The following is a 25,409-nucleotide window of genomic DNA, read 5'->3' on the forward strand; positions in this document are numbered from 1 at the left end:
TTTGTTCATCGAGGTAGCTCCGCGAGGCGGGGCTTATACGCTGCTCAATTCCACGAGGACGTTGCCTTTTGCGTTTCTGTCCAAACAACTAAACGAGCGCACCCAGTGTCAAAGTGGCAGGGACTGCGGAAGTGGCATTTCCAAACATTTGCTAAACACTGCTGCTGCCCAGTAGAGAAAAGGAGCCGGGTAAGTTGCGAGATAAATGCAATTAAAACACATTCAACGTAACATAGGTTGTTTAGTTTGCACCGACTGTCTTCGGCTCAGCAACACGTTATGTGGAAATCTGTACTCATTATTCTTCAATAAAGCCCAAATACACGTTCAATTAACAAAGGCAAAGTCAGTAATAGCTTCACAAAGTGAGTTTACACCCGTTTTAATATGTTCCAAAGTAACATACACAATATATAATGACAGACTATTTATCTAGAAACACGTTTATTCAATTGTAGAGAATTATTGCAGGCTGCGACGAGGTGCATTCAGTGAGGTTATAATATAATTATAATGAGTTAACATGGTATCGTAGTTTTCAAAGTCAAGGTAAATCATGTTGATTCGACGAATCACAGCATAAAGCAGCACGAGTGTAACTGTGGCTCTATTGCATACACAGTTGTCCATTACACTGACCAGTGGCTGTCCAGCTGTGCTTAACTTGGCATGAAGGTTCCCATGTGTGTAACGGAAAAGAAAAGTTGGTAACACAACACAAATGAGGCTAATAACTTAAGGACCATCGCTCTATAAATAGCAAGTGTACGTTGTGATTTTAACGTCTATGGTCACATCGACCCGAAAGCTGATGTCACCTCCTGTCACGTGGAGCTTTAAGTGACTCGGGTCGACTGGGCGCAGCAAGAAGAAGAAAACACACACACACACACACACACACACACACAGAGGCGTTTGTTGTTTCTAAATCAAATCTGCCTGTTCACAGATCAGCCCTGAGGCTGCAACAGAGCCGCTTTCCTTCAGAGAAACACCGATCCGGGTGAGTACCGAGGTGTCGGTGTCACTAAACCCACTCCCACCCCCCGTGGCGTGTCGTCCCCACCAGCCCCTCCCTGCTCGAGCGTCAGCTGTTCGTGTTCGTTGCCCCCCCCCCGCAGTGTGCGCGCGCTGCATTCAGTCACTTCATGGCCTTACTGCAGCTCTTGGCTCACCTCGTGTGAGCTGGGGCTGAGATTTACTTTGCTCACTTCTTTTTTTTCCTTTATGTCTTTCTGGGGGACAGAGCAATAACAGCGCCCCCTTGTCCCCAAAAACGTCGAAACGAGAGTGTCTGCTGTGCACGTGGCAGACATTTATGGAGCTAGTTTGTCCAGTTTGTAATAATCTTAAGCAGCCATTTATATTTTTCTGAATTTAACTTGTGCAATGTTTTTATTTTATATCATGTTTAATTAGGACGAACAAAATCCTACATGCTCTCTGATGGGACTTTGTGTCCGGCTCACGTATTAGGTGTCCTGGGACAGGTGAAGATGCTGTCAGCAGGCGGCGGGGCCCCCAGGTTCGCTCCTCGGGTGGTGTTGGAACTGGCCTCCAACACCAAGGAGGAGGCCATCACGTGGTTGCTCAGCCGGATACGGGACACGCAGCACAATGGAGGTAGGCCTGTCACAGTATTTGCGAGATGTGAACATATGGAATGACCAATAGGGTTTATGATGGTGAATTAGTTTTCCACTCTTCCGCTGTAACCCTGCCATTTGTACCAGGAGCTGAGCTGCTGGTGGAGCAGCTGGGCCCCGGGCTGGACGCGCAGGAGAAGGAAAACCCCAACATGTTCCTGGTGGGGGCCACGTGGCAGAGGCTGCTGTCTGGCGCTGAGGATTTGGGCCTCTTCAAGGAGTTCAATGATGGATCCATGAGGAGCTTCACCTGCGCCAACAAACACAACTTCAAAGACTTTAAAGGTAAAGTCCACAAGGTGGTGTAAAGAAGGTGTAATGGATATTTTCATCATAACAATCAAAGGATGGGCATCATTGCACTTCTAAACCAATGAGAGCATTTAGGGGGCGGGCCTAAGACTGATGCAGCAGTGGTGGCGAACCCTTACCTGGACATTTTAATTTCAAATCTCTTCTAGATGGCGAGTTGATATTTCGCTATTTCTCAATAGGTGATGATGTGTCATTATTGTGCTAGAATCACTATCTTTTCCTGGCAAACCCCTCGAGTTATTTAATGTTTTAGTCTGTCATTACACCATAATAAGGAAAAGTTAGTGTAGAATTGTTACAATTGATATAACGTTTCTTGAGGGAGTGTAAAGTAGCATCACTTACTGACATCACAGCTCTATATCACACGTTCTGCCACAGAGTTTAATCTCACTTTAACAGCTGCTCTGACTGAGTGCTCACGGTGGGGTTACAGGGATTTAGAGCTTCTGATTTCAGATCCACATGGCGGCTACAATACTTTCAAGTATGTATAGTATGTGTTTCAGTGGCATGTTAAAAGGTTATTTTCGCAATACATCTAACAAGATCTAACAAGCAGCTATTTTAGCAATCAATTATTTGTTTAGTCATTTTTTTCATCGTTTCAGCATCTCTTACATAACAATTTGGTGATTTTTTTTCCATTTAAAACGTTGCTTGTCTTTTTCTTTCTTATGTACGCAAAAACTGATGAATTGCTAATAACCGGCAGATAGATCAATAATGCAGATTGTTTGTATTTTCAGCCCTAAAGTAGTGGTGGGAAAGGCTGTTTGATATTCCAGGTATTCCAGCGTGTAGCTGATTTATAATCATCATAACTCTTTAAGTCTTGCACAATCAGAAGAACTGTAAAGTGAACGCCTGTGGGCTCTTTTAACAAGGCTTCAGCTTGTTGTGTGTGATATGAGCTGCTGTGTCTCCCCAGGGGACGGGGACTCCTTCCTCAGCACGGCGGAGTGTCAGTACATCATCAAACACGAGCTGGACACATTGCGGGCCAAAGACGAGACTCATGTCCCAGGACACAGCCAGGTCAAGCTGTACCCCGGGAAATCAGTCAGTGAGTGTCCATCCACCTCCCACACAGCCACTGAAACGCAAATAGGCTGAATGATAGACATCCCACGACATAAGAGTTCATCCTTATCACCCGCCCACTTAGAGGAAGTAAATCCTCCGTTATCATTCTCATTTTAAAACCCGGTTCATCAATTAATTCATCAAAAATTATTGTAGATGCGTAGAAGTATTCACACTAGGGTTTAAGTATTTTATGTCTATTTTGTTCATTATTGTCTCATGAATTTGATATATTAAGTATTAATAACCAAGCATAGAATTGAAAGTGATCTAATATCCTCATCCAAAGACTCATGCTGGGATTTATTATCTATCTTTAAGTTTAACCTTTGAAAAATTGTTATTATGCCGAGGAAAGCCATTGATCTTCTGAATAGCCGGGCCTCTGGTCAAAAGGTCATTTAAAAAGGCAAGATGACCCACATATCGATTATGGTTCCCGTTAACAACAATAGCCACTGAATGTGAATCCTATTTTTTGACATAAACAGTGTGTTTTTCCTTGATGGTGTTTTTTTTTTTGCTTCAGATTCAGCTATCGAGCACATCTCCATCATTCCTCCAACATAACGTAAAGTTACTTATTAACAGTGAAAAAACGCAGCACCACTTTGCGTCCACCTCTCTTTTAAGAGCAGAACAAACATGGTCTCCCTCTCTCTCTCTCTCTCTCCCTCTCTCTCTCTCTCTGTCTCTCTCTCCCTGTCTTTGTCTCTCTCTCTCTCTCTCTCTCCCCCTCTGTCTCTCTCTCCCTGTCTTTGTCTCTCTCTCCTTGCGTCTGCAGTACGGAAACAATAAATATGCAAATGAAACATCCCAGAGCGAGATAAGGAAGCAATGAACTTGCAGTGGAGATAGGGTGCCTCCAGTCAGCACCCTGTTTTCACAAGTGGTGTTAAGCAGAATGTAATCATCATTCTAGACAAACGAGGCAGATGGCGCGATAGAGGTTTCGTGTACTGGTACTTAGTCGTTCCGTATTAGACAATGAAAATGATTGGTATGTGCAGTGCATTGTGCACACTGGGCGGGCTCGTGGCTATTGTTTGCCCGTCCTTGTTTTAGAAAATGAAGTTGCATGTTTAGGTGGTTGGGAAAGTGACTTCTGACAAACAAGTCAGGGATGAAAATGCAACGGTCAGAAGTCAGTGAAACTTCAAAATCCCACTTATATCCCAGAAAGATTCACCCAACAACCTACAAACATAATATTTTCATTCATTATGACTTGTGTTGCTAAATCAGATGCATGGTACTAGCTACTAAAACTACAACAAAACTTATTTGTTGGAAAATTGCAATCATTATTATAAAATCAGTTTACCACTGCTATAACAATAACATGAACGTGGTAATATAAGTTCACCCTTTTTAAAAGAGCACTTCTCATTCTTTAAAATATTAAAAAAATATTCTAAATAATACAAGATAAAAAGGAAAAATAAGCACTTAAATATCAGGCACTTGAAACGAGGCTATAGAGAATCAATAGGTCAAAATCTGCTCTCAGTGGTTAGACAGAAAAGCGCTGAATTGGTGCACACGGATCATTTGACCGCTTTGTTTATTTCATGTGGGGGTCAGTTCTTGGTTTTACATAAGCTAATAATTACCAACTTGAGCAACCGTCCAGCGAGAAATTCTACCTTCGTTGAAACAAAATATGTCGTATTGAGTTCCCACAAAAAATGTTCCCCGAACTTTGGACCAACAGCGTTCGTCGTGCTTCGTTGTCTGCTTTCATCTCGATAAAGTGCACGGATGTGCTGGGTACCGTTTTGAATAGAGAGATCGCATTAGCTTGCTGGCAGCCCCCACGTTGCTCCGCCTCAACCCAAGGCCTAACGCGGGTGCTGAAGTCATTCGGTTTCAGCTAAATTGAACGGTAAAGAACAACAAAACAGGAAGTGACCAATTGTTCTCTCATTTGCATCCTAGTACGCAGACTGCTGTCCAAGGGGATCCTGATCCAAGTGTTTCCTCTGCACGAAAAGGAGGAACTCAAGAGGCTGTCGTTTGCTTGGTACAAAAAGTTGAAGCTGTCCTTTCAGCCTCTCGGTGAGTGGACAGCAGACCATTCCTCTCGGGTTTTGTCCCCCTTCTCGTCTCTCTCTGCTTCATCGTCCTGTCCTTCTTCTTTCTTCTCTTCCCCAGAGGACATCCGACACTACTACGGCGAGGGTCAGGCGCTCTACTTTGGCTTCCTGGAGTACTTCACCTTTGCCCTGGTGCCCATGGCTCTCATCGGGGTGCCTTACTACCTGTTTGACTGGGAGGACTACGACAAATATGTCGTCTTTGCTGCGTTCAACCTGGTCTGGTGCACCGTCATCCTGGAGGTATGTGCGCTGATTGCGTCTGCTCACACGTCGGGACAAATGATGGACCAACCGTAGTATAACAATTCAGTGAAAGCCGAGTAACTGAACAGCCCTAAACCCCCCCCCAACCAGTTATGGAAGCGCTTCAGCTCCTCGCTAGCCTACCGCTGGGGCACGCTGAGCAGGAAGAAAGCCTTCGAGGAACCCCGGCCCGGCTTCCACGGCGTCCTCGGGTTCAACCCCGTGACGGGCCGCCAGGAGCCGCTCTACCCCAACACCAAGAGGCAGCTGCGCGTCTACCTGGTGTCGCTGCCCTTCGTCCTGCTCTGCCTCTACCTGTCCCTCTACGTCATGATGATCTACTTCCTGATGGAGGGATGGGCGTTGTCCATCCACGACGCGGAGCCCACCTTCTGGACGGGAATACTGTGTTTCATCCCCAGCGTTATCTACGCCGTGGTCATAGAGGTTATGAACCTCATCTACAGATATGCTGCTGAGTTCCTCACAGAGTGGGGTGAGTGCTCTCAATGTTTGGCACGCACAAAATATGGATTTCACTTGGAATTTTTTACATCTCAAAATAAAGTAAATGTTAATAAATTTAAATTAGTAAATTAATACATTATAATAGTTATATTCCTTGATTTAAAAAAAATAAATAATTCTAACCTAACCTGCACACCTCCAGACCTCAGTCCATGCTGGTCCACAGAGACCACTCACAAGGAGCTTCATTCGTTTAAAACGAATAGATGGGTTGTGTTTCATACATATTCCACATGTGGGTGAAATGGAAGTGTTACTGACACACTCTCATTTGTGTCGTCCCGCTGTGTGTCTGAAGAAAACCACCGGCTGGAGTCTTCATATCAGAATCACCTGGTTCTCAAAGTATTAGTGGTGAGCATAAATCCCGTATTTGACTGATGACATCATCGGTCTGAGTGCAGCTCTTCTGGTCAACGGCTCCCCGACTCTTTTCCCCGCAGTTCAACTTCTTCAACTGTTTCGCCTCGCTGTTCTACATCGCCTTCGTCATGCAGGACATGGTGCTGCTCCGACAGGTAGGCCCGCTTTCCTCCCCTCCTTTCTTTCTTCATCTCCTTTAATCCCTGATGTATCTCTTTATTAGCCCTGTTTTGGTTTGTGTCATACTTTTCTGTTTCCTCTGCTCCCTTCCCTTTAAAAATGTTTCCTTCCTTCCGTTTTTTTCCTCCCTGTGACCTTTCTTCCCTCTTTCCTTTTCTTTGTTTTTCTTGCCTACAACGTTTTGGCGTCTCACCTTCATTTCATCTGTCCATCTTCTGGTTTCATACGTCCGTACCCAGAGTCTGGCCACGTTGTTGATCACCAGTCAGATCTTGAATCAGTTCATGGAGGCCTTCCTGCCCTACTGGCTCCAGAGGAGACGCAACAAGAAGATGGTCCGCAAAATCCACAAGGGGAAAAGCCTGGAGGACCGCGAGCTTCCTCTGGCCGATCAAGTCCGGCTGGAGGCCGACATGAGCACCTACCTGGTAGGTGCACGTGGACCAGCCTTCCCATGATGGGCCCCTCGTAGTCCATTAATGCCGGTGAATAGGTTATGCTGGTTTATGCTGAAGTCTGCCCCCCCCCCCCCCCCCCCCCTCAGGGAACCTTTGACGACTACCTGGAGCTCTTCCTGCTGTTTGGCTACGTCAGTCTGTTCTCCTGCGTCTACCCCCTGGCCGCCGTCCTGGTGGTGTTGAACAACGTCACGGAGGTTTACTCCGATGCCTTCAAGATGTGTCGCGTGTTCAAGCGACCCTTCTCGGACCCGGCAGCGAACATAGGAGTCTGGCAGGTGAGACGCAGCGACCGCCGGCTCCTCGGTGGCCCGACACAGAAGAGGGCAGTTGGTATTATTTTTGAGGAAATGAAAAGCTAAACACATAACCTGACGTTCTTTATTTAAAGCGCCGTCCATGAGAATATTACACTGCCCTCCAGGGGATGAAATAGTGTCGGCCGGTGCCAAGTTGATTAGGAACCAGATATTATGTACTCTGCTCTGAGGCCCAGCTTGTGGGGAAAAACAGCTTTCTATTTCTGGAAGTAAGGCACGGCCGTGTCTCTGTATGTGTCTCTGTATGTGTCTCTGTATGTGTCTCTGTCTGTGTCTCTGTCTGTGTCTCTGTCTGTGTCTCTGTATGTGTCTCTGTCTGTGTCTCTGTATGTGTCTCTGTATGTGTCTCTGTCTATGTGTCTCTGTCTGTGTCTCTGTATGTGTCTCTGTCTGTGTCTCTGTATGTGTCTCTGTCTGTGTCTCTGTATGTGTCTCTGTCTATGTGTCTCTGTCTATGTGTCTCTGTCTGTGTCTCTGTATGTGTCTCTGTCTGTGTCTCTGTATGTGTCTCTGTCTATGTGTCTCTGTCTGTGTCTCTGTATGTGTCTCTGTCTGTGTCTCTGTCTGTGTCTCTGTATGTGTCTCTGTCCGTGTCTCTGTCTGTGCCTCTGTGTCTCTGTCTGTGTCACTGTCTGTGTCTCTGTGTCACTGTCCGTGTCTCTGTCCGTGTCTGTGTCTCTGTCTGTGTCACTGTCCGTGTCTCTGTGTCACTGTCCGTGTCTCTGTCTGTGTCCAGCTCGCCTTCGAGGCCATGAGCGTCATCGCCGTCGTCACCAACTGCTCGCTGATAGGCATGTCTCCACAAGTCAAGGCCTACTTCCCCGACTCAGACATGCAGCTCATACTGTGGACGGTGGCTATTGAGGTAAATTCTCTCACACACACACACACACACACACACACACACACACACACACACACACACACACACACACACACACACACACACACACACACACACACACACACACACACACACAGGGACCTCTTTCAGTGTGTGACTAATTGTTTTGATGTGACTCGTTATCAAACAATGCTCAACTTGCCTCGTGTTTGAACGGCAAAAGCACAGGCTTTAGTCAAGTCTAGTTTTTCAAAATCACAACTTTTTAAAATATGTGATTCATATTTGTTGTATGAGTAAAGGTCTATACCTCACCTCCACAATTCTAAAGGATGGACATCTTATGCAGCTTATCTAGGCCATTCACAACAGCAAATAACCATATCAACACTGGAAGAGACGATATATATATACATGTATATATATATATACATGTATATGTATATATATATGTATATATATATATATTTACATCCCTCTCTGTTGAACACTTAATGAACAGAATATATTTGAATAATTAATTACAAGGAAAACATAAACGTATGGCATTTGAGTTGTAGTGTGAGAATATGTTGCATATATATTTTTTTAATCATGCTCGGGGCTGTTGAGGGGGCAGTGAGGGTGGGGTGTGGCTGAGAGAGAGATGGAGTGTTGTAGAGTGTTATTGCCTCGGGCAGGAAGGGCTTCCTGTGTCGGTCCTCCTGACAGAGACGCTCAATCAGTGTGTTGCAGAGAGAAATGAAAGCTCGAAAGGACAAACATGACTGTCCGGGAGGTTGATGTATGACCATTGCTACACTCTACAGATATTATTCACCAGGGGCTCTGCTCCTCAAGTAACTCAACAACAACGTTCCAATAAATGGGGGAGGAGGAACGTGATTGTCTTGTTGATATTGAAAGGCTCTGCCCATTTATTGTAATTTCATGCTTTTTTTAATCCATGGAAATTGTTGAACGAATATACAGTACATGGATATATATTAGTGCTGTCAACCAATTAAAATATTTAATCACAAGTAAACACATTTATGTCATAGGTAACTAAAAATTAATCCCAAATAATCACATTAAGTTTTTATCTATTATACACTTTTTTTCCATAACTTTTTCTTTCAACATGGAAAAGTGGATTGGCTTGCTTTATGCAAATGTTTTATTTTACTTAAAAACAACATTTCCATACAGGGCGGTACAAGATGAAATTATGAAGTGCACATTTCATGCAGACAAAGTGCAGTTAAACCATGGCTTAATATTTTCAGTCAGGCCTCTTATTTCAGAAACAATGAACCGTAACAGCTACATTTTCAGACAACAGTCACCCCCCCAAAAAAAGAAACGTTAATCTCGCAATATAAAAATTGACGTCGTTAAAATGTTTTGCGTTAACTTGTTAATACCGCGTTTAACTAACAGCACTAATGATATATACAGTATATATATATATATATATATAGTAACTAGTATATGTAAATTACCCAGTTATTCTTTTTATTTAAATCTAACCATTTGGCAGTACCTCTATGCACACAAGTGTTACATCAGGGTTGTTTCTGCAGGAAACTGAGAGAGTGAACAGTCCATACAATTGATGTAATAATATGCACATTATATCTCTTTTAAAATAAAAAGCTGACTCGAAGACTTTCTGCAGTATGTACACTTAAATTGAGCAGGAAATGCAGGAAAAGTTAATGTGTATGGCATTAGTGTATATGGCATTATAGTGTAATGCATTAGTGTGTATGGCATTAGTGTGTATGGCATTAATGTGTATGGCATTAGTGTGTATGGCATTATAGTGTAATGCATTAATGTGTATGGCATTAGTGTATATGGCATTATAGTGTAATGCATTAATGTGTATGGCATCAATGTGTATGGCATTAGTGTATATGGCATTATAGTGTAATGCATTAATGTGTAATGCATTAATGTGTATGGCATTATTGTATATGGCATTATAGTGTAATGCATTAGTGTGTATGGCATTATAGTGTAATGCATTAATGTGTATGGCATTAATGTGTATGGCATTAGTGTATATGGCATTATAGTGTAATGCATTAATGTGTATGGCATTAATGTGTATGGCATTAGTGTATATGGCATAATAGTGTAATGCATTAATGTGTATGGCGTTAGCAGTGTTGGGAAAGTTCACTTTCTACATGAACTAGTTCAAAGTTTAGTTCCCAAATTTTAAAATGAACTAGTTCAGTTCATAGTTCAAACTTCAACATTTTTGAACTAAGTTCACAGTTCTAAAAAATGAACTAGTTCAGTTCTTTTTTTCCATATGTTGCTGCAAGCTATTATTTTTCAAAATTATTGCCACAGCCCAGAACCACAGACAGCAATTATTTTATCAGTTTTAACACTGAATCTATGCATCAGATTTAATCTTCATATCCAATTTTGAATCCTTATCCAACCAGGGTTTACATTAGCATTGAGGGGACATTGTTGCTTTAATGTTGCTGTCCATTCACTCCACACTAGCAGCAGCTGCAGCGTTCACCCCTACAGTACATTCTCAAACACATGCTGCTTGAATGGTCTTTTTTAAATAAGGAATAAAAACACGACAGTTATCATTAAGGTGCAAATGTTTGCAAAGAAAGGTCCGATTTCTCCCATCTTCACCGAATTTGTCAGTAACTTCATAAAACTCATTTAAATTATTATACGCCGTCTCTCTGTCGCCTCCATGCATTTCTTTTTCTTTGATGACGCATGCGCGGTGCGACACTGGAGGCTGGTGTTGCCAGATTGGGTGTTTTTTCCGCTACTTATTAAGGCACGTTTACCGTGTGTTTTCTATAGAAATCTGGCACCCCATTGAACGATGTTAACCTGAAAGAACGCGCCGTTCACAGACACCAGAATGAACGAGTTCACAGTAACGATCATGGGGCATTAATACAGTACGTTCACTTCACGTTCGCCCCAAAATATGAACGAGTTCATGAACAATCGATCAATGAACGCGTTCAGGCACAACACTGGGCATTAGTGTGTATATCATTAGTGTGTATGGCATTATACTGTAATGCATTAATGTGAATGGCATTAATGTGTAGGCCATCAGTGTGTATGACATTAGTGTGTATGGCATTAGTGTGTATGGCATTAGTGTGTAGGCCATCAGTGTGTATGGCATTAATGTGTATGGCATTAGTGTGTATGGCATTAGTGTGTATGGCATTAGTGTGTAGGCCATCAGTGTGTATGGCATTAATGTGTAGGCCATCAGTGTGTATGGCATCAGTGTGTATGGCATTAGTGTGTATGGCATTAGTGTGTAGGCCATCAGTGTGTATGGCATTAGTGTGTATGGCATTAGTGTGTATGGCATTAGTGTGTAGGCCATCAGTGTGTATGGCATTAATGTGTAGGCCATCAGTGTGTATGGCATCAGTGTGTATGGCATTAGTGTGTATGGCATCAGTGTGTATGGCATTAGTGTGTATGGCATCAGTGTGTATGGCATTAGTGTGTATGGCATCAGTGTGTAGGCCATCAGTGTGTAGGCCATCAGTGTGTATGGCATTAGTGTGTATGGCATCAGTGTGTATGGCATTAGTGTGTAGGCCATCAGTGTGTATGGCATCAGTGTGTAGGCCATCAGTGTGTATGGCATTAGTGTGTATGGCATTAATGTGTAGTGGTGCGATGAGAGTGGGACTCGATGGAGTCCCTGAGCTGTTGATGAAGCCCTCTGCAGCTGGTAGGAGACTGTTTGAGGGGCGTGATGTCGTAAACGCATGTAACACCCTGTGTGTCTGTGGGAAACAGGGAGGTACAGTCTGGTTCTGTAGACTGTAGATATCTTCAACAAGGTGAACGTCGCCTCACTAGATGGAGCCAAAGTCCAAACTATGTTCATAAAGCTTGGGAGAGGGAGAGGGAGAGAGATGCCATGTGCATTAAAAGTGTGCGTGTTGCACTCATCAGCATTGTTTCCTCCCCTTTTATTCAAACAGTACACACACACACACATTATGACTCCAGAGAGAAAGCTAAAAATGACACAAACTGGGAAATAGCAAGACCATTCGGGATGGGGGGGGGGATCAGGATCAGGATATTCACACAGAGAACATCTGTATGGCGTACAGAAGGGGGGCGACTGCTCCAGCCTCCCTGGAACTGGGTCACATCGATTGTCTGCACGTTTGATCGACTGAGTGGCCGATGATAAACAGACTTGTTATTGTTTGGGTGTTGGCTGCTGACAGGCCCGTGCCCCCCCCCCCCAGGGTGTTTAAGGCCGGCTCCTGCCACTGCCAGCTAATGACAAAAATACCAATTCTGTTCCTACAAAGTGAGACACCTCTGTGTTTAAAAGGGTTTAACACATGCATACAAGGTTCATTGTTACCCAGATAAACTCCATAGAAGGACGGCTTTGTGAAATTACTTTCTGTTTTAGTTTATTTTCTGTCTTAGTGAAATTGTCTTGATGTCATTTGTGTGCATGACAAGAAGAGACAGAAATATCACGTGAGAATTGAATCATGGTAACCATGCGTGCTGTGCAGATAGTGGTGCTTTACACTAAATGCTAATGTTAGCCGACTACCCGGCCTTTTGGTTTGATAAATTCTCCCACGGTCTAACTTAATACATCATCTATATCTGTATGAAGTAAAATAACAGCAACGATGTGACTACAGAGTGCAGGTGACTGTGTGAAAGTGCTCGTGGCCGACTAGCAGCAGAGCTCAGAATGCTCACCACTTAGCAGGGCTTTTCAATCAACCTGCATTAATTGTACATTTACAGAAGATGAACTGCATCCGCCTGTGCACAAGTTGTACAAAAGGCAGGTTTACAGAGTAATCTACCAAGCAATGTTTTTGTTTTTTTATCATAACCTTTAAGGACCAACATGAAGGCTACCTTAGTTATTTTCAACCTCTTCACCCCGTATTTCTGTGTCAAAGGGACTAACTAGGATAAGATTCTTTGTGATTGGTCCACTCCTGAAGGAGAACCGTGCAGACAGCAGCTGCTGAGCAGGCTGCAGTGTTGTCGCTCAGGGTAACGCTGTGAATGCACGTCCACTAAAAGAGCTTGTTTTAACAACATTATGGAAAGAACCCATCAGGAATTCAACCTGATCCAGTCTGTGTGTTATGTGTCCTGAAATGTCCCGTTGTGTCCACATTGGAGACGTCATCTAATTATTCTGCATTGCAAATGAAGATATTCCAGATAACACTGAGCTCCTCTTGGTCTTCTCTGGTCTCCAACACAACAAACACCGACATCCTCCCGATGTTCCCGTCACCCTTCAACACTTTTGACTTTTGCAGTGCTTTAGGAGAAACGAAGGCCTTGCGGGGCTCTCATCCGTCCCCGCCTCCTTCACGCCATCCACCGTACATGGCGTTTCACAGGTCTGCACGCCGACCTCCCGGCCTTTGTTCCCCCTTTGACTGACGGAGAGGAGGCCAGGCGCTGCTCCGGTGAGCACGAGAAGAAAAAGAGAGCGTGCTGGGCTATTACTCGGCGAGAGGGTTGGGAAAAGAAATGAGATATGAAGATGAGAGCGGCAGAGAGGCGGAAGAAGAAGCAGCACATGTGTGATTCTGATGAACCCGACTCACAGACTGATTGTGCATCCAAGCACGTCCCTTCCTGTCACCATCCAGCACATCTCCTAGAATAGAGCGAGCAGGCTGTTAAATGAACAACCATAGCTGGGTGGCAGGGTGCGGGCACTGTGAGTCTATGTTGTCCATCCAACGGCTCGCACTTGTCAGGTCAGTTGTTCGTATCTTTGAACTTCCGTCTCTCTAAAGAAGGGGTTCAAATCAAACCAGCCAGCCCCGCTTATCTTGGTTTTAGGATGGGGGGAGAGGGGGGAGAGGGGGGAGCGCCGCCTCTTCGCTTTCCAGCAGCGGTGCCATGATACCTGAGTAATTACTATACGGGCCTTACACACATCAGTGAGCAGTCACCAGGCAACCGGCCAGCTACCGGCTACGGAAACAGAGACTCTTCTCACGAGCAATGACGCCTCCAAGGGGGGGCCTAGTGGGGGCCAGTTATCCACTGATACTGATTCAAGTGATTTCATGTCTAAGTAGCGTTTTTCATCTGGATCAGTAGATTAGTAGCGTTTGTGGTTGTTGGCTGGGGAGGTGATTTGTTGACCTCCTGAACCGCACCTGCACAAACTTTAGACAGGACTGGGAAATCCAAGCCGGTCAGAAGGGAGCAGAATGTAACTCTTTGGAGGTCAAGTGGCACTGCTCATCACCCCCGTGAGCGCCAGGCCAACAGTGAGGTTTGGAGGTGGGAACCGCGTGGTGTGGGGCTGCTTTTCACCCGACTTGAGACCATAGAAGAGAGCCCAGGAACCTGCAGCATTTGTTTGTGTGGAAGGATAAGCCAGATCCCAGGCGAGCCATGCAGGCCACTGGTTCCTCCATACAGGAGGCCGGCATTACCAACAAAGGCTTCCATGCATTTCTGTCACCTTTCAAAGGGACGTAGGACCGGGGTTCATGAGGAATGTTTTGAATGAAGCCAGGAATCTTCCATTCTTATTTTACCTGCTGTATGTACGTATTGTACGGACACGACAAGTATTATTTGGCTAATTGAGGGCATCAGAATAATGGCTGAATGTTTGTTATGGTTTCCTGATGAATGCAGGTTGGCTCTTTTTTGGTCTCTACCAACCCATGAGGAAAACGCTGCTCCACTCCCTCACTGTGCGTGCCAGCTAGAGATACAACTGGTCTTTGCTGTAAATTTGTGGGCCAAAATAATTCCTACCACTGCTAACCACGCACTTGAAGATGCTAAACCCTGTTTTGAGTAAAAACTGTTCTATTCCAGTGGATCCTCAGTAAGGCTTTCAGCAGGTGGGTTTTACTTGCTTTAGTAACAGTCAAATCATCCTTCTGTTTAATGAAGTCCAGACAGGTTCAACAGTGTTTAGTAGCTGAGTAATAGTAGCTTGGTAATAAAGCGTCCATGCAGGTTATACGGTTATTTTCAGCAGCCCACCAGACGTCCTGTGTGTTTAGTAGTATAATCACATAAAAGCAGGACTCGCCTGTGATCTGTCCTAGCACAGCATCCTGCTGAGAGGACTTCAACTTAATCTTCCAACCTGTCCCTAACTAATTGGATGCCCTTTATTTGTAGAGAAAACATGCATGTATGTCATTTTTTTAATCTCTGAGGCTGGATTAACAACGTTTTGAGACTGGTAGCACTCAGAGAAACCTTAAAGTGGATCATTTCCTTTAAATGACATTTCCCTCGTACTCTCAAATAATGTTGGGTGCACAGGTCATACTTTAGAACGGCATTTTAAGCTGCACCACTAATGCTTTTGTGGTGGAAGCTTCATTTCATGTCAAAGGGAGTCCTCATAGTGAAGAAAACACATTATGCAGTTTGGGCTCGAGGTGTTTTAGCGCCTTTAGCTTTATTGCTTTGCTACATTTAATGTTGCCTCTAGTCATTTCACAGTAAAGTATGCCAGGTTTAAAATGGTTCTTATAACTCTCTGTCAAGATGTCTCATTCAAAGTTAGAAACTACAATTTGAAAAACCTTTGTTGTCCAGCAGGGCAGAATTATGACTGTTGCTGAATAAATCCGACAAGTAGCTAGAAATAACAAATACAAAGATAGATAGATCACAACAGTTCATGTCTCTGGTCTCTTGTATCTCCTCAACCACTTTGTTGGGATGAGGAGATTGACGGCATGTTGGGTGAAGAATTGTTTCCTCCCGGAAGGCACTTCAAACACAAGAGGCCATGTTTCAGAAGCAGCATTGTATCCCAGTCGCTTGAATAAATGTTGGCATTCTAGATTTCTTGTGTGTTGAATGTGGACCAAAATATGGAGCAACCTGCCATCACATTTGTATAGACGGACAATGCAACTGGTTAACTGGGGTAAAAGCAAAGGCCAACCCTTAGTGGACGGAAAGTCAACGTTGGGTTTTGCTGTCACACGGGACATGAATGGGGAGGCCTCCCAGAACTCAGTTCTAACAGTAATTCGCTCCAAATGATTAAAAGCTGTGTGGTGCTCTCTTAATGGTTAAAGATACACACTCTGGATTTGGACCCCCACTGATATTTAACCAGAACACGAGTCGCCTGCTGAGGATTCGCAGGACGAGAAAGAGTAGCGATGACAATTAAAGCCCCTCTCAAATGGCACTTGAAGTTCTATCAATTCCATTACCCTAGTAATTAGAGTTATTTCTTGAAAAGACCAACATTTCAAAGGTCATGTTCTCCGCCGGTCAGACCCGGTGTCCTCTCGGTCTCAGCTTCACCTTGCGCCGCTGAATCACTCAGAAAAATGCAAATTAGCCTCGAATAGCTTTAGCAATCAAGTGAGAGCTGGCGTTTTTATTGTGCACTTTCAATCAATGTGACAAGTCGACCGGGTCAGGGTTTCTTTGTTAATTAGCAGAACTGCGGTGCTGACTGGAATGGCAAAGTTTCTAGGTTGAGCCGGAAATGAAATAAAAAGTCTACACAGCAAGAACTTCATTAACATTCTAAAAAACGAATTGAGGCAACATTGTTGTTTGAATAATTTTACCCAATTTTACCAAATAACCAAACATCCGACGACCCCTGAGAGCCGTTAAACTAAAAAGTCCACAAAGAAATGCTTTGCAAAATGTAGGTCAACAACGTTGGTTAAAGCCCGTATCAACACCGTTGTAAAAACATTGGAGAGTTATGGAAGCTAGAAGCTCATAAACGTTGGTCTGGCCCGAATCACTTAGTTTTACAATCCAGAAAGCCATTTGTGCTCTGCTCCCCGTCTACTGCAGCGTGACAAGTCCATTACTGTGATGAGGAAAAAGGTACTGATTCAAAGGAGCTGATGCCAGTTGACATTCCTCCAGGTGTGTGTGTGTGTGTGTGTGTGTGTGTGTGTGTGTGCAGTGACAGTTCAGAGCTGTTTGCTGTTGTAATCAAATGCATTTTGGGTCGTCTCCCTCACCAGATGTAGACGCTTGCTTCCCAAGTGAACCCAAATAACCGTTTTGTACCCCTACACCACTATAACCGGATGACGAGGGCTCGGCTCAGCTCCTCATTTAATGCTGACACAGCGTTGTCGGGTGTAGCGATGTGAGACTGTGACCTCACAAAGGTCTACGAGGAGGAAAGCATTTTGGACAGACACAGATGTAAACTGCGACGCCAATGTGTGGCAGTTCTAGTGTCCATACCAACTGCACAGTGAACATGTGATGCATTGCTTCTAGTCTAGTCCAGTTCGGCAAGATAATAAGCAATGTGTCTGAATGCAAAATGCCTCACATTGGCATCAATAGCGAGGGCCTCCTGTTCTGCTTCTTTCCTCTGGGATTATACAGCACAATATCCCATAAAAACTCATACAACATCTATCAATCTCTCCTTACTCCATTTGTTTTGAAAGGAGTTACATATCAACTCTAAAAGTCTAAAGTCATTTTTACTCGGTGTGTCTGTGATTTTCAGCATGGGCTTCTGGCCTTCAAGTTCATCCTGACCTTCCTCATCCCAGATGTTCCCAAACACATCCAGATCAATCTGGCCCGCCTGGAGTTTGAATCCCTGGAGGCCCTCAAGAAAAAGGTAAAGCCCGACAACACAGTCGCTTCAACAGCAGCAGCGAAGCAAGCAATAACCAACGGGAGAACAAGGCCTAGCCTCCTGTCATTATTCCATGTATTTTAATGACGAAACAAACATTGGGCCTTTTTACAACCCCACCACTTAATGTAATAAAGTATAACTAAAGCAGTATTCTCAAGCAGCAAATACATTGAAATAAAACCAATGACACAATATAATACAACTATTGCATATTGTTAGTATTCAAAGGTCAGAATGTCTATTTATCACCAACATTGGCTATCAAGAGGCAGGCAAGTATCTCCACATAACCAGAGAGGGGAATTGATCATCATTAACACATTGCCCTGACTACTAACACGTGTGTGAGTGTGTATTATCAGCACTGGTGTGCAGTTAAAATGCTGAATGACTAAAAGACTGGATCTTCATATAAAGTCAAGGAGGCTTCCTCAGTGGGACGATGGAAGCAGAAAACATTCTGTTCTCACGGCACCAACACTGTGAACTTCAGTGTGTTCCCAGAGGCTGGAAACGCCAAGCGACTGGTCACAATGCGGGAAACAGACGGTGATGAACATGGGGGGGGGGGGGGGGGGTTTAAAGGGACTTTCATACTCAATCAGCTGGGAGAAAACACAATGCTCCCGTTTTGGATCCCTGGGGTACGTATTCCCAGTTTCCACTCTCATGGAACAAACCAAGTATAAAAGTCAACACAATGGGAAATTGAATGCAAGTGGCTGCCGTTTCTTACTACAAGGTAGAGGTGGAAGTGAGAGGAAGAACTGGGATCACATCTTGGATCCTGTTTCTTCTCCAGCCTCCTGAATCTCGTGTTCTAAGTGTAGCACGATAAACTAAGTGAAGAGATGAATTTGACTGATAACATTCCATTGTCCAAATGGTGTAACTACTCAAACATGTATTGGGAGACACATAAGCCCCTAGTCATGGAGGTGCTGCACACAGAGGGATATTATGCGTGTACGTCCACTACAACACGCTCGCCCAAAGCGTCCCATTCGGCATTACGTTGCATTGCTCCCGATGCCTGTCCCAGAGCACTTTGCTGAAGACAAATGGCGTGCCCTATGTTAATAGTATTGACACGGCTCCACGGCGCAGCATTAGCTCGCTGGGCTCTGCAGCCATTTGTTTGATGTGGGCTGACAGAAGGTTGAGTGCTTCTGATGATCTGTTGTTCATCATCTCCCTGGTGTGCTTTATTGGTGGTGGTCAGACTCCTGCTGCTGCACACCACGGCCACATTCAAACATGTTGGACTCTCCCACGTTTAGTTCTACGCTCCTTTGGGTACAGATTGCACACACATTGTAGGCCACTGGAAGGTCACTATTGACATTTTGGCATCATTCTGTCGAATGCTGGTGTATTTCCAGTCCTCTGGAGGGGGCGCAGCAGTGGGGACGTGCTCGCCATGGCCGGTTGTGTCCTTGTGTTTGGTTTGAACAGTGTTGCTCTGTGGTCTCTTGGTTCTGCAGAGAGCGTGCCGTGCAGGGTGAGTAATTACCTCTGTCGACTGGAGTGTGGATCCTCGTCTAATATCCTAATTCCATCGGCTTGTTTGTGAATCTGTGATATAACACGACTCGGTTTGGATATTTAGCGAACCCCTCCCCCGTCCCCGACATAACCAGGAGTTTAACCAGTTGATTTAACTGGCTTACTTAGATGGAACCTTTAGAGGTCATCCTCACTAAAGGAACATAGCACCTCAATAGGACTCAGGGTATTCTTTTATGGGCTGCTACTTCAGCTACAGACCAAGGCATCTCCTCTGCGTCCTGGCCACCAATGGGACGTAGGGATGCCTTCACCTTTTACAAGTATGGCAAGTTGTGCTCTGAAAGCCTTAGAAGGTCTGGTGAGTCATGCATACAACAGGTAGTGGGGTCATGTTCATGTGGTGGCTTGCCTTTTTGGCATTTCATTTGCCTGGTTGCATGCCATAACAGTGTGATTTCATGCTTCTTTGTCATCGCTTAGCTACTTCACGCATTATATTCAAGTGGATCTCCTCTCATAACAGTAAAAGGCCACTGCACGCCGCTCTGTTTGACTGTGATTCTTTTGGGTCTCACATGATCACATGATCCCGTTTTTCCTTTCATTCATTCATTCAGACGTGCTAAATCTTCAGGTCTAACAGGACGGCTCTCTTTTCCCAGGTTGACGTTCCCTGTCTTAACGTGACGGTTTCCTGGTCTAACGAGACCTCCTCTAACGTTACCATTTCCCATTTCCAAAAGTAGCTGATAACATTTCAGATTCAACGGTCTAACGTGACCAGTCAAGGTGACGCCGTTTCTTATTCGGGGCCTATTATGACCGGTAAAGATGACTCGAGTCACTCCTAATAGAGGAAAGAACGGCCTCTTAAACCTCTGCCACCGCACTAATGTCTGCCATTTTGACCTCCTTAACTTTATGGTCTAACGTGACCAGTCAAGCTGACAAAAAGTTACTTGACCCCAACTTTTCATCTACAGAGGTTTTCTGCGGCCGTGGCAGGAACCCCTCCTCGTCTGCGGTCTATCGAGACCCCCCTCTTGCACTTTGGGTGGAACTCCCACAATGCCTTACTGTGGTTGAGGTAGACCACTCACTATCATGGCCTGCGGCCTCTCTGGACCCCGTGTCCTTGTCGGGGGTCGATTGGGACCCTACTCTGTCCTTTGCTCGTTAGACTGGACCTCCGTGGTAATATGACACGCTGACGAGCTCTGTCCCTGTTAACATCAGCTCATGATGACTTTCCTGCAGGGACTTCTCACCGGCCGCAAAGTATTTATCTTATTTATTCAAATAAAATTAATCTTTTGCAGATATACACCTTATCTGATACTGGCATCCCGAGGCAGGATGGAGTCTAACCTCCAAAGACTCCAACGACTATTCATATTGATCCCTGTTATATAAAATATTGTTAAATTCAAGAAGTCTCTCCTGATTTAATTAAAGCTAATCGATGAAGACCCCAAAAACCTGTCAATCACGTTGTAGCCCCGCCCTGAAGCAAACTCTGCTTCATGGTCTATTTGACTCTAAATAGACCATCATTTACTAAATGATCATCGTGCTTTATTGAAGAAGACTTAGAGATTGAGACCATAATCTCATATGGGATGAGAATTCTTTTTTTGCACCTTTTATAAAGTTCTTACTCTGAATGAATTCAGAATTGAAACATGGGGACAGAAATGACTCAAAATAATATTCTGTTCCCCATGGCATGGTTCTATTAGCTTGGATGAGCTTGTTGGACTTCTTTGAGAATTCAGTACATCAACATCCTCAGGTCAGTAGTTGCTGACAGCTCCTGCTGCAGGCTGAGCTCCTAATGGCAGCGCACACACAGCAGCGCACGGACGACGCTTCCTCGGACTGCGACTACAAGTCACCTTCCTCTGCTCCTCCATCTGAGCCCATCAGTCACAGCAGAAAGGACACGTTGTGCCTCAAGCCGGACGTCGTTAGGCCGAGGAGGTGTCATCCCTCAGTGGATGGAGCCAGCACTTCCTAAAAGCCTTCCTATATATCGCTCACACGCCCACAAGTCCAAGTCGTTTTAGGTTAGGCAGCCCAGGGAAATCATAGGGTGGGGGGTGGGGGGTGGGGGGGTCATTTTCAAGCGAGCGCTGCTGCCTGGGATGACAAAGCCAGCCGAAAAAAAGAAGCACCCCCCTTATGCCAATAAGAACCCATCTGTGGCACGTTGTGATGTGCAAACATAGAGATATCCAGTTAGATCAGTTATTATATTTCTCTGAAAGGACGCCGACATCCTGTTCATTAAAACGGCTTGTTATTGAAAGGCCTCCACCCCCCCCCCCCCCTTTGAAGGATCAGCTCCGAGGACAAACTGCTACCTCAGCACACAGGCTGTGGGACAGAACACCACAAGCACCAAGGAATACATTGATTAAAAAGTAACTCTGCCGAGGTCGGCCTCCGGGGGGGAAGGAGCGCGCCTTCAAAGCCGCCGGCCCTGAGTTACTACGGGAAGCAGGACCACTCTTTTGGTTTTGGCTCACAGTGTAACCGCGTCTCGTCTGTCCAGAACCCATCACCCCCCCCGTCCTGTATGAATAGATATAGCTCTACACTCACCTAAAGGGTTATTAGGAACACCTATTTATCATTAATGCAATTAAAGAAAGGTGATTTAAGCAATGTTGAGCATGGTGGCAGGGTTGTTGGTGCCAGACGGGCCGGTCTGAGTATTTCACAATCTGCTCAGTTACTGGGAACCATTTCTAGAGTTTACAAAGAATGGTTTGAAAAGGGAAAAACATCCAGTATGCGGCAGTCCTGTGGGCGAAATGCCTTGTTGATGCTAGAGGTCAGAGGAGCTGATAGAAGAGCAACTTTGACTGAAATAACCACTCGTTACAACCGAGGTATGCAGCAAAGCATTTGTGAAGCCACAACACGCAAAACCTTGATGCTGATGGGCTACAACAGACAAGACCCCACCGGGTACCACTCATCGAATGAGAACATGGATCCATCACCACCACTGTGCAGGCTGCTGGTGGTGTAATGGTGTGGGGGATGTTTTCTTGGCACTCTTTGGGCGCCTTAGTGCCACTTGGGTATCGTTTGAATGCCACGGCCTACCTGAGCATTGTTTCTGACCATGTCCATCCCTTTATGGCCACCGTGTACCCATCCTCTGATGGCTACTTCCAGCAGGATAAAGCGCCATGTCACAAAACTCCAATCATTTCAAATTGGTTCCTTGAACATGACGATGAGTTCACTGTACTAAAATGGGCCCCACAGTCACCAGATCTCAACCCAATAGAGCATCTTTGGGATGCGGTGGAACGGGAGCTTCGTGCCCTGGATGTGCATCCCACAAATCTCCATCCACTGCAAGATGCTCTCCTATCAATATGGGCCAACATTTCTAAAGAATGCTTTCAGCACCTTGTTGAATCAATGCCACGTAGAATTAAGGCAGTTCTGAAGGCGAAAGGGGGTCAAACACAGAATTAGTGTGGTGTTCCTATTAATCCTTCAGGTGAGTATATATAGATTCCCTGTAGGTACCACAGGCTACTCACACACTACCCACAGGGCTTCCCTTTTGAATAAAGGACCCCGGCATGTTTCTGCGGTGAAACCAATCCACATGAACCCGCCGCTGTGTTTCAGAAAATGCTGGAAGCCTCGGAGCTCACCAAGGCCGCCCAGTGAGGAAGAGGAGGAGGAGGAGGAGGAGGGGGGGAGGAGGGCCGACGCACGCTGATGGGCCGCCTTCACACCTTCACACAGGCAGACTCGCATGTATGTATGAATGAAAAGCACCACCGGGGGTGGTGGTGGGGTGGGGGTTGTACTTACACAGGGTCCTGCTGCTTTTTTGCAATATCTCCACAGCACAGCGACTGATTGGGTGGTGGGGGGGGGTATAAGTCACTAGCTGTGGACCTGGGGACGTGTAATGAGGGTTGGTGTATGAGGATAAACGGTGGGAGAAGCAGCTGTTTAAATCACAAACGAATGCTGTGTCATGACATCCTGTAGCAAGTATTAAGTTTATATCCATGACGGTTGATAAAAGTGACTTTTTATTTCTGTTTATGCGTTCTGTTCTTTGGGGTTGGGTTGAATCACTACTGACGTTTGGGATTATGTAAAAGTTTGTCCACCTACATTTAGAATGACTAATGAGTGAACCACAATTAAAGCTTTAACGTGTGGCTACCAAGAGGAAGCAATCAAATATTCAGTGCAATACATTTATATTAATATTTCAAGTTTTGTTGCTTAGCATCCATAGACCAGAGATCATGAAGTATTGCTGTGTTCTGTCTTGTGTCTGCGTGCATGGCCAACACGGTCTCACTAGTTATTTAGCTAAACCTTGCACTCCTCCAACAGTGCCTTGAATTGCAATCTGAATATCCGTTTTTTCTATGCTATGGTATTTACACAACCTAATGCATTGAGCGTGATGTGGAGAATAAAGAATCAAATGTATAAAGGAGCTTAATGTGTCCTGCTGCTGCTGTTATTTCAGTGTTAATCATTTTACACCTATTTTCAGTCATGCTAAAAGTGCCCTGATACCCCTAAACATCAAAATAATATAAATGATCAAAACAGAGAGGATGGCACAAGTGTGTTCAGACTGTCATATTAAAATGTACACATTTAAATGGGGAAAAAACCCACAATATCAGATATTTCAGATCATTTTCTCATTTGAACTATTTTGACAGATAACAGTGAAAACATCATTTAAAATGACATCTCATCCTAGTATAAAAAATGAATTCCCTCAATTGTAAATCATATTTTTTGACGTTGTATGCAGGCAGGACCTGGATTACATTACGTCTTATGTCTTTTAGCTTTTATACAAAGCGACTTACAATGAGTGCATTTCAACCATAGAGATACAAACTCAGAAGAACAATGTCATCAAATGAGCCGACTTACAAATGAATGAGACGGGGTGAGGAAAGGAAGAAGGAGAGGAGCGATAGACTGTAGAATGTGGGATGGAATGGGGTTGAGAGGGCAGGTGGTGGGACGGGCAGAGGTTACTAAGGTAACAACTTGGTTAGGAGACAGGGGGGTGAAAGAGGCAAGCAGCGAGGGCGATATGGAGTCGGTGGGATACAGGTGGAAGGAGGTGGGTCAGAGAAAGAGGAGCGTAGGTCAGCTATTTTTTGGGTAAAATAGTTGGCAGTTTCCCGGAAAAAAGGGTGGAGAGGGGAGGAGGACCGGGCGGTTCGAGGAGGTCGGAGGATATAAAATATTTAAGATATAAAATATTGCGGCTAACAGGTACACAGTTAGTTGATTGAGGGGGCAGGGGGTCGTTACAGAGAGCTGAGGAGTAGGAGATGTAGAAGTGATCAGAGACTTGAAGTGGAGTTACAGTAGTCTCTAGTGAAGATGTGGTTGAGGTGATTGCCAGCTTTGTGAGCAGGAGGAGAGGGACTGAGTAAGAGTGCAAAGGAAGAAAGAGGAAGTAAGTAGAGGTCCAATGACTTCTGTCTGGATGTTAAAGTCATCCAGCAGGATGAGTTGGGGGCCATTTTCAGTGAAGTTGGACAGGAGGATGTCCAGTTCTTCCAGAACAACCTCATTGTTTGACCATAATATAGTATTTTAAAAAGTCACAGTATGTCCTAAAAATGCTTGGTGTTGCATGTCAAAATATGAAAAATGATACTGTACTTGATTTCAGGAAAATGAATGAACTGCATCTTCCCTGCAGGTTTAAGGTCATTTCACTTCATTCAGGTGTGAAGTAATTCCAAAAATCCAACATATAATAATCTTATCTTTTACCAAGAGATATGTGTGCAGGGACTTTATAATTGGTTATTAAACCCTTATCTCAGCTCCATTCTCCTCTCTGTTAATCTCATTGTTGGACAGACAGAATGTCATGTTAAGATTCAAATCATAATCCAAAATAAATTAGGGTTTAGGGAGTTTAAAAATCCATGAAAAATCCAATTGTGAAAACCACAACTTTAATACTTGATTAGTTCCTTATGTTCCTGTGCTGTCATGGAGACATTGACACACACGTAAAAAACCCCCCTCTGCCTTTTAAACTGAACTTTTGGATCACGTTTCTTGACAATACATGAAAACAATTTAGCACAATAACAGCAAAATAATAGAAATGAATGATTCATTCATC

General features: G+C 44.5%; 1 protein-coding gene across 2 annotated transcripts; it reads left to right on the plus strand.

The window, feature by feature from the left end:
* The first annotated feature begins 96 nt into the window (after positions 1 to 96).
* On the plus strand, positions 97 to 23,732 carry ano10a (anoctamin 10a). Of its 2 annotated transcripts, none has more exons than XM_062565359.1 (15): positions 97 to 189; positions 950 to 1,003; positions 1,477 to 1,623; positions 1,734 to 1,931; positions 2,893 to 3,027; positions 4,986 to 5,105; positions 5,202 to 5,386; positions 5,501 to 5,885; positions 6,216 to 6,271; positions 6,361 to 6,435; positions 6,700 to 6,888; positions 7,005 to 7,196; positions 7,975 to 8,103; positions 17,597 to 17,713; positions 19,219 to 19,254. In XM_062565359.1, the coding sequence occupies exons 3-15, from the start codon at positions 1,497 to 1,499 to the stop codon at positions 19,237 to 19,239; spliced, it is 1,929 nt and encodes a 642-aa protein (XP_062421343.1). In that variant the 5' UTR covers positions 97 to 189; positions 950 to 1,003; positions 1,477 to 1,496; the 3' UTR covers positions 19,240 to 19,254. The 2 variants fall into 2 exon arrangements, with proteins under 2 accessions (XP_062421343.1, XP_037310092.2); XM_037454195.2 differs by lacking the exon at positions 19,219 to 19,254 and adding an exon at positions 22,898 to 23,732 and having other exon boundaries at positions 98 to 189.
* Positions 23,733 to 25,409: the final 1,677 nt, after the last annotated feature.

Source organism: Pungitius pungitius, chromosome 11, assembly GCF_949316345.1.
Source record: "Pungitius pungitius chromosome 11, fPunPun2.1, whole genome shotgun sequence".
Classification (NCBI taxonomy): Eukaryota; Metazoa; Chordata; class Actinopteri; order Perciformes; family Gasterosteidae; genus Pungitius; species Pungitius pungitius.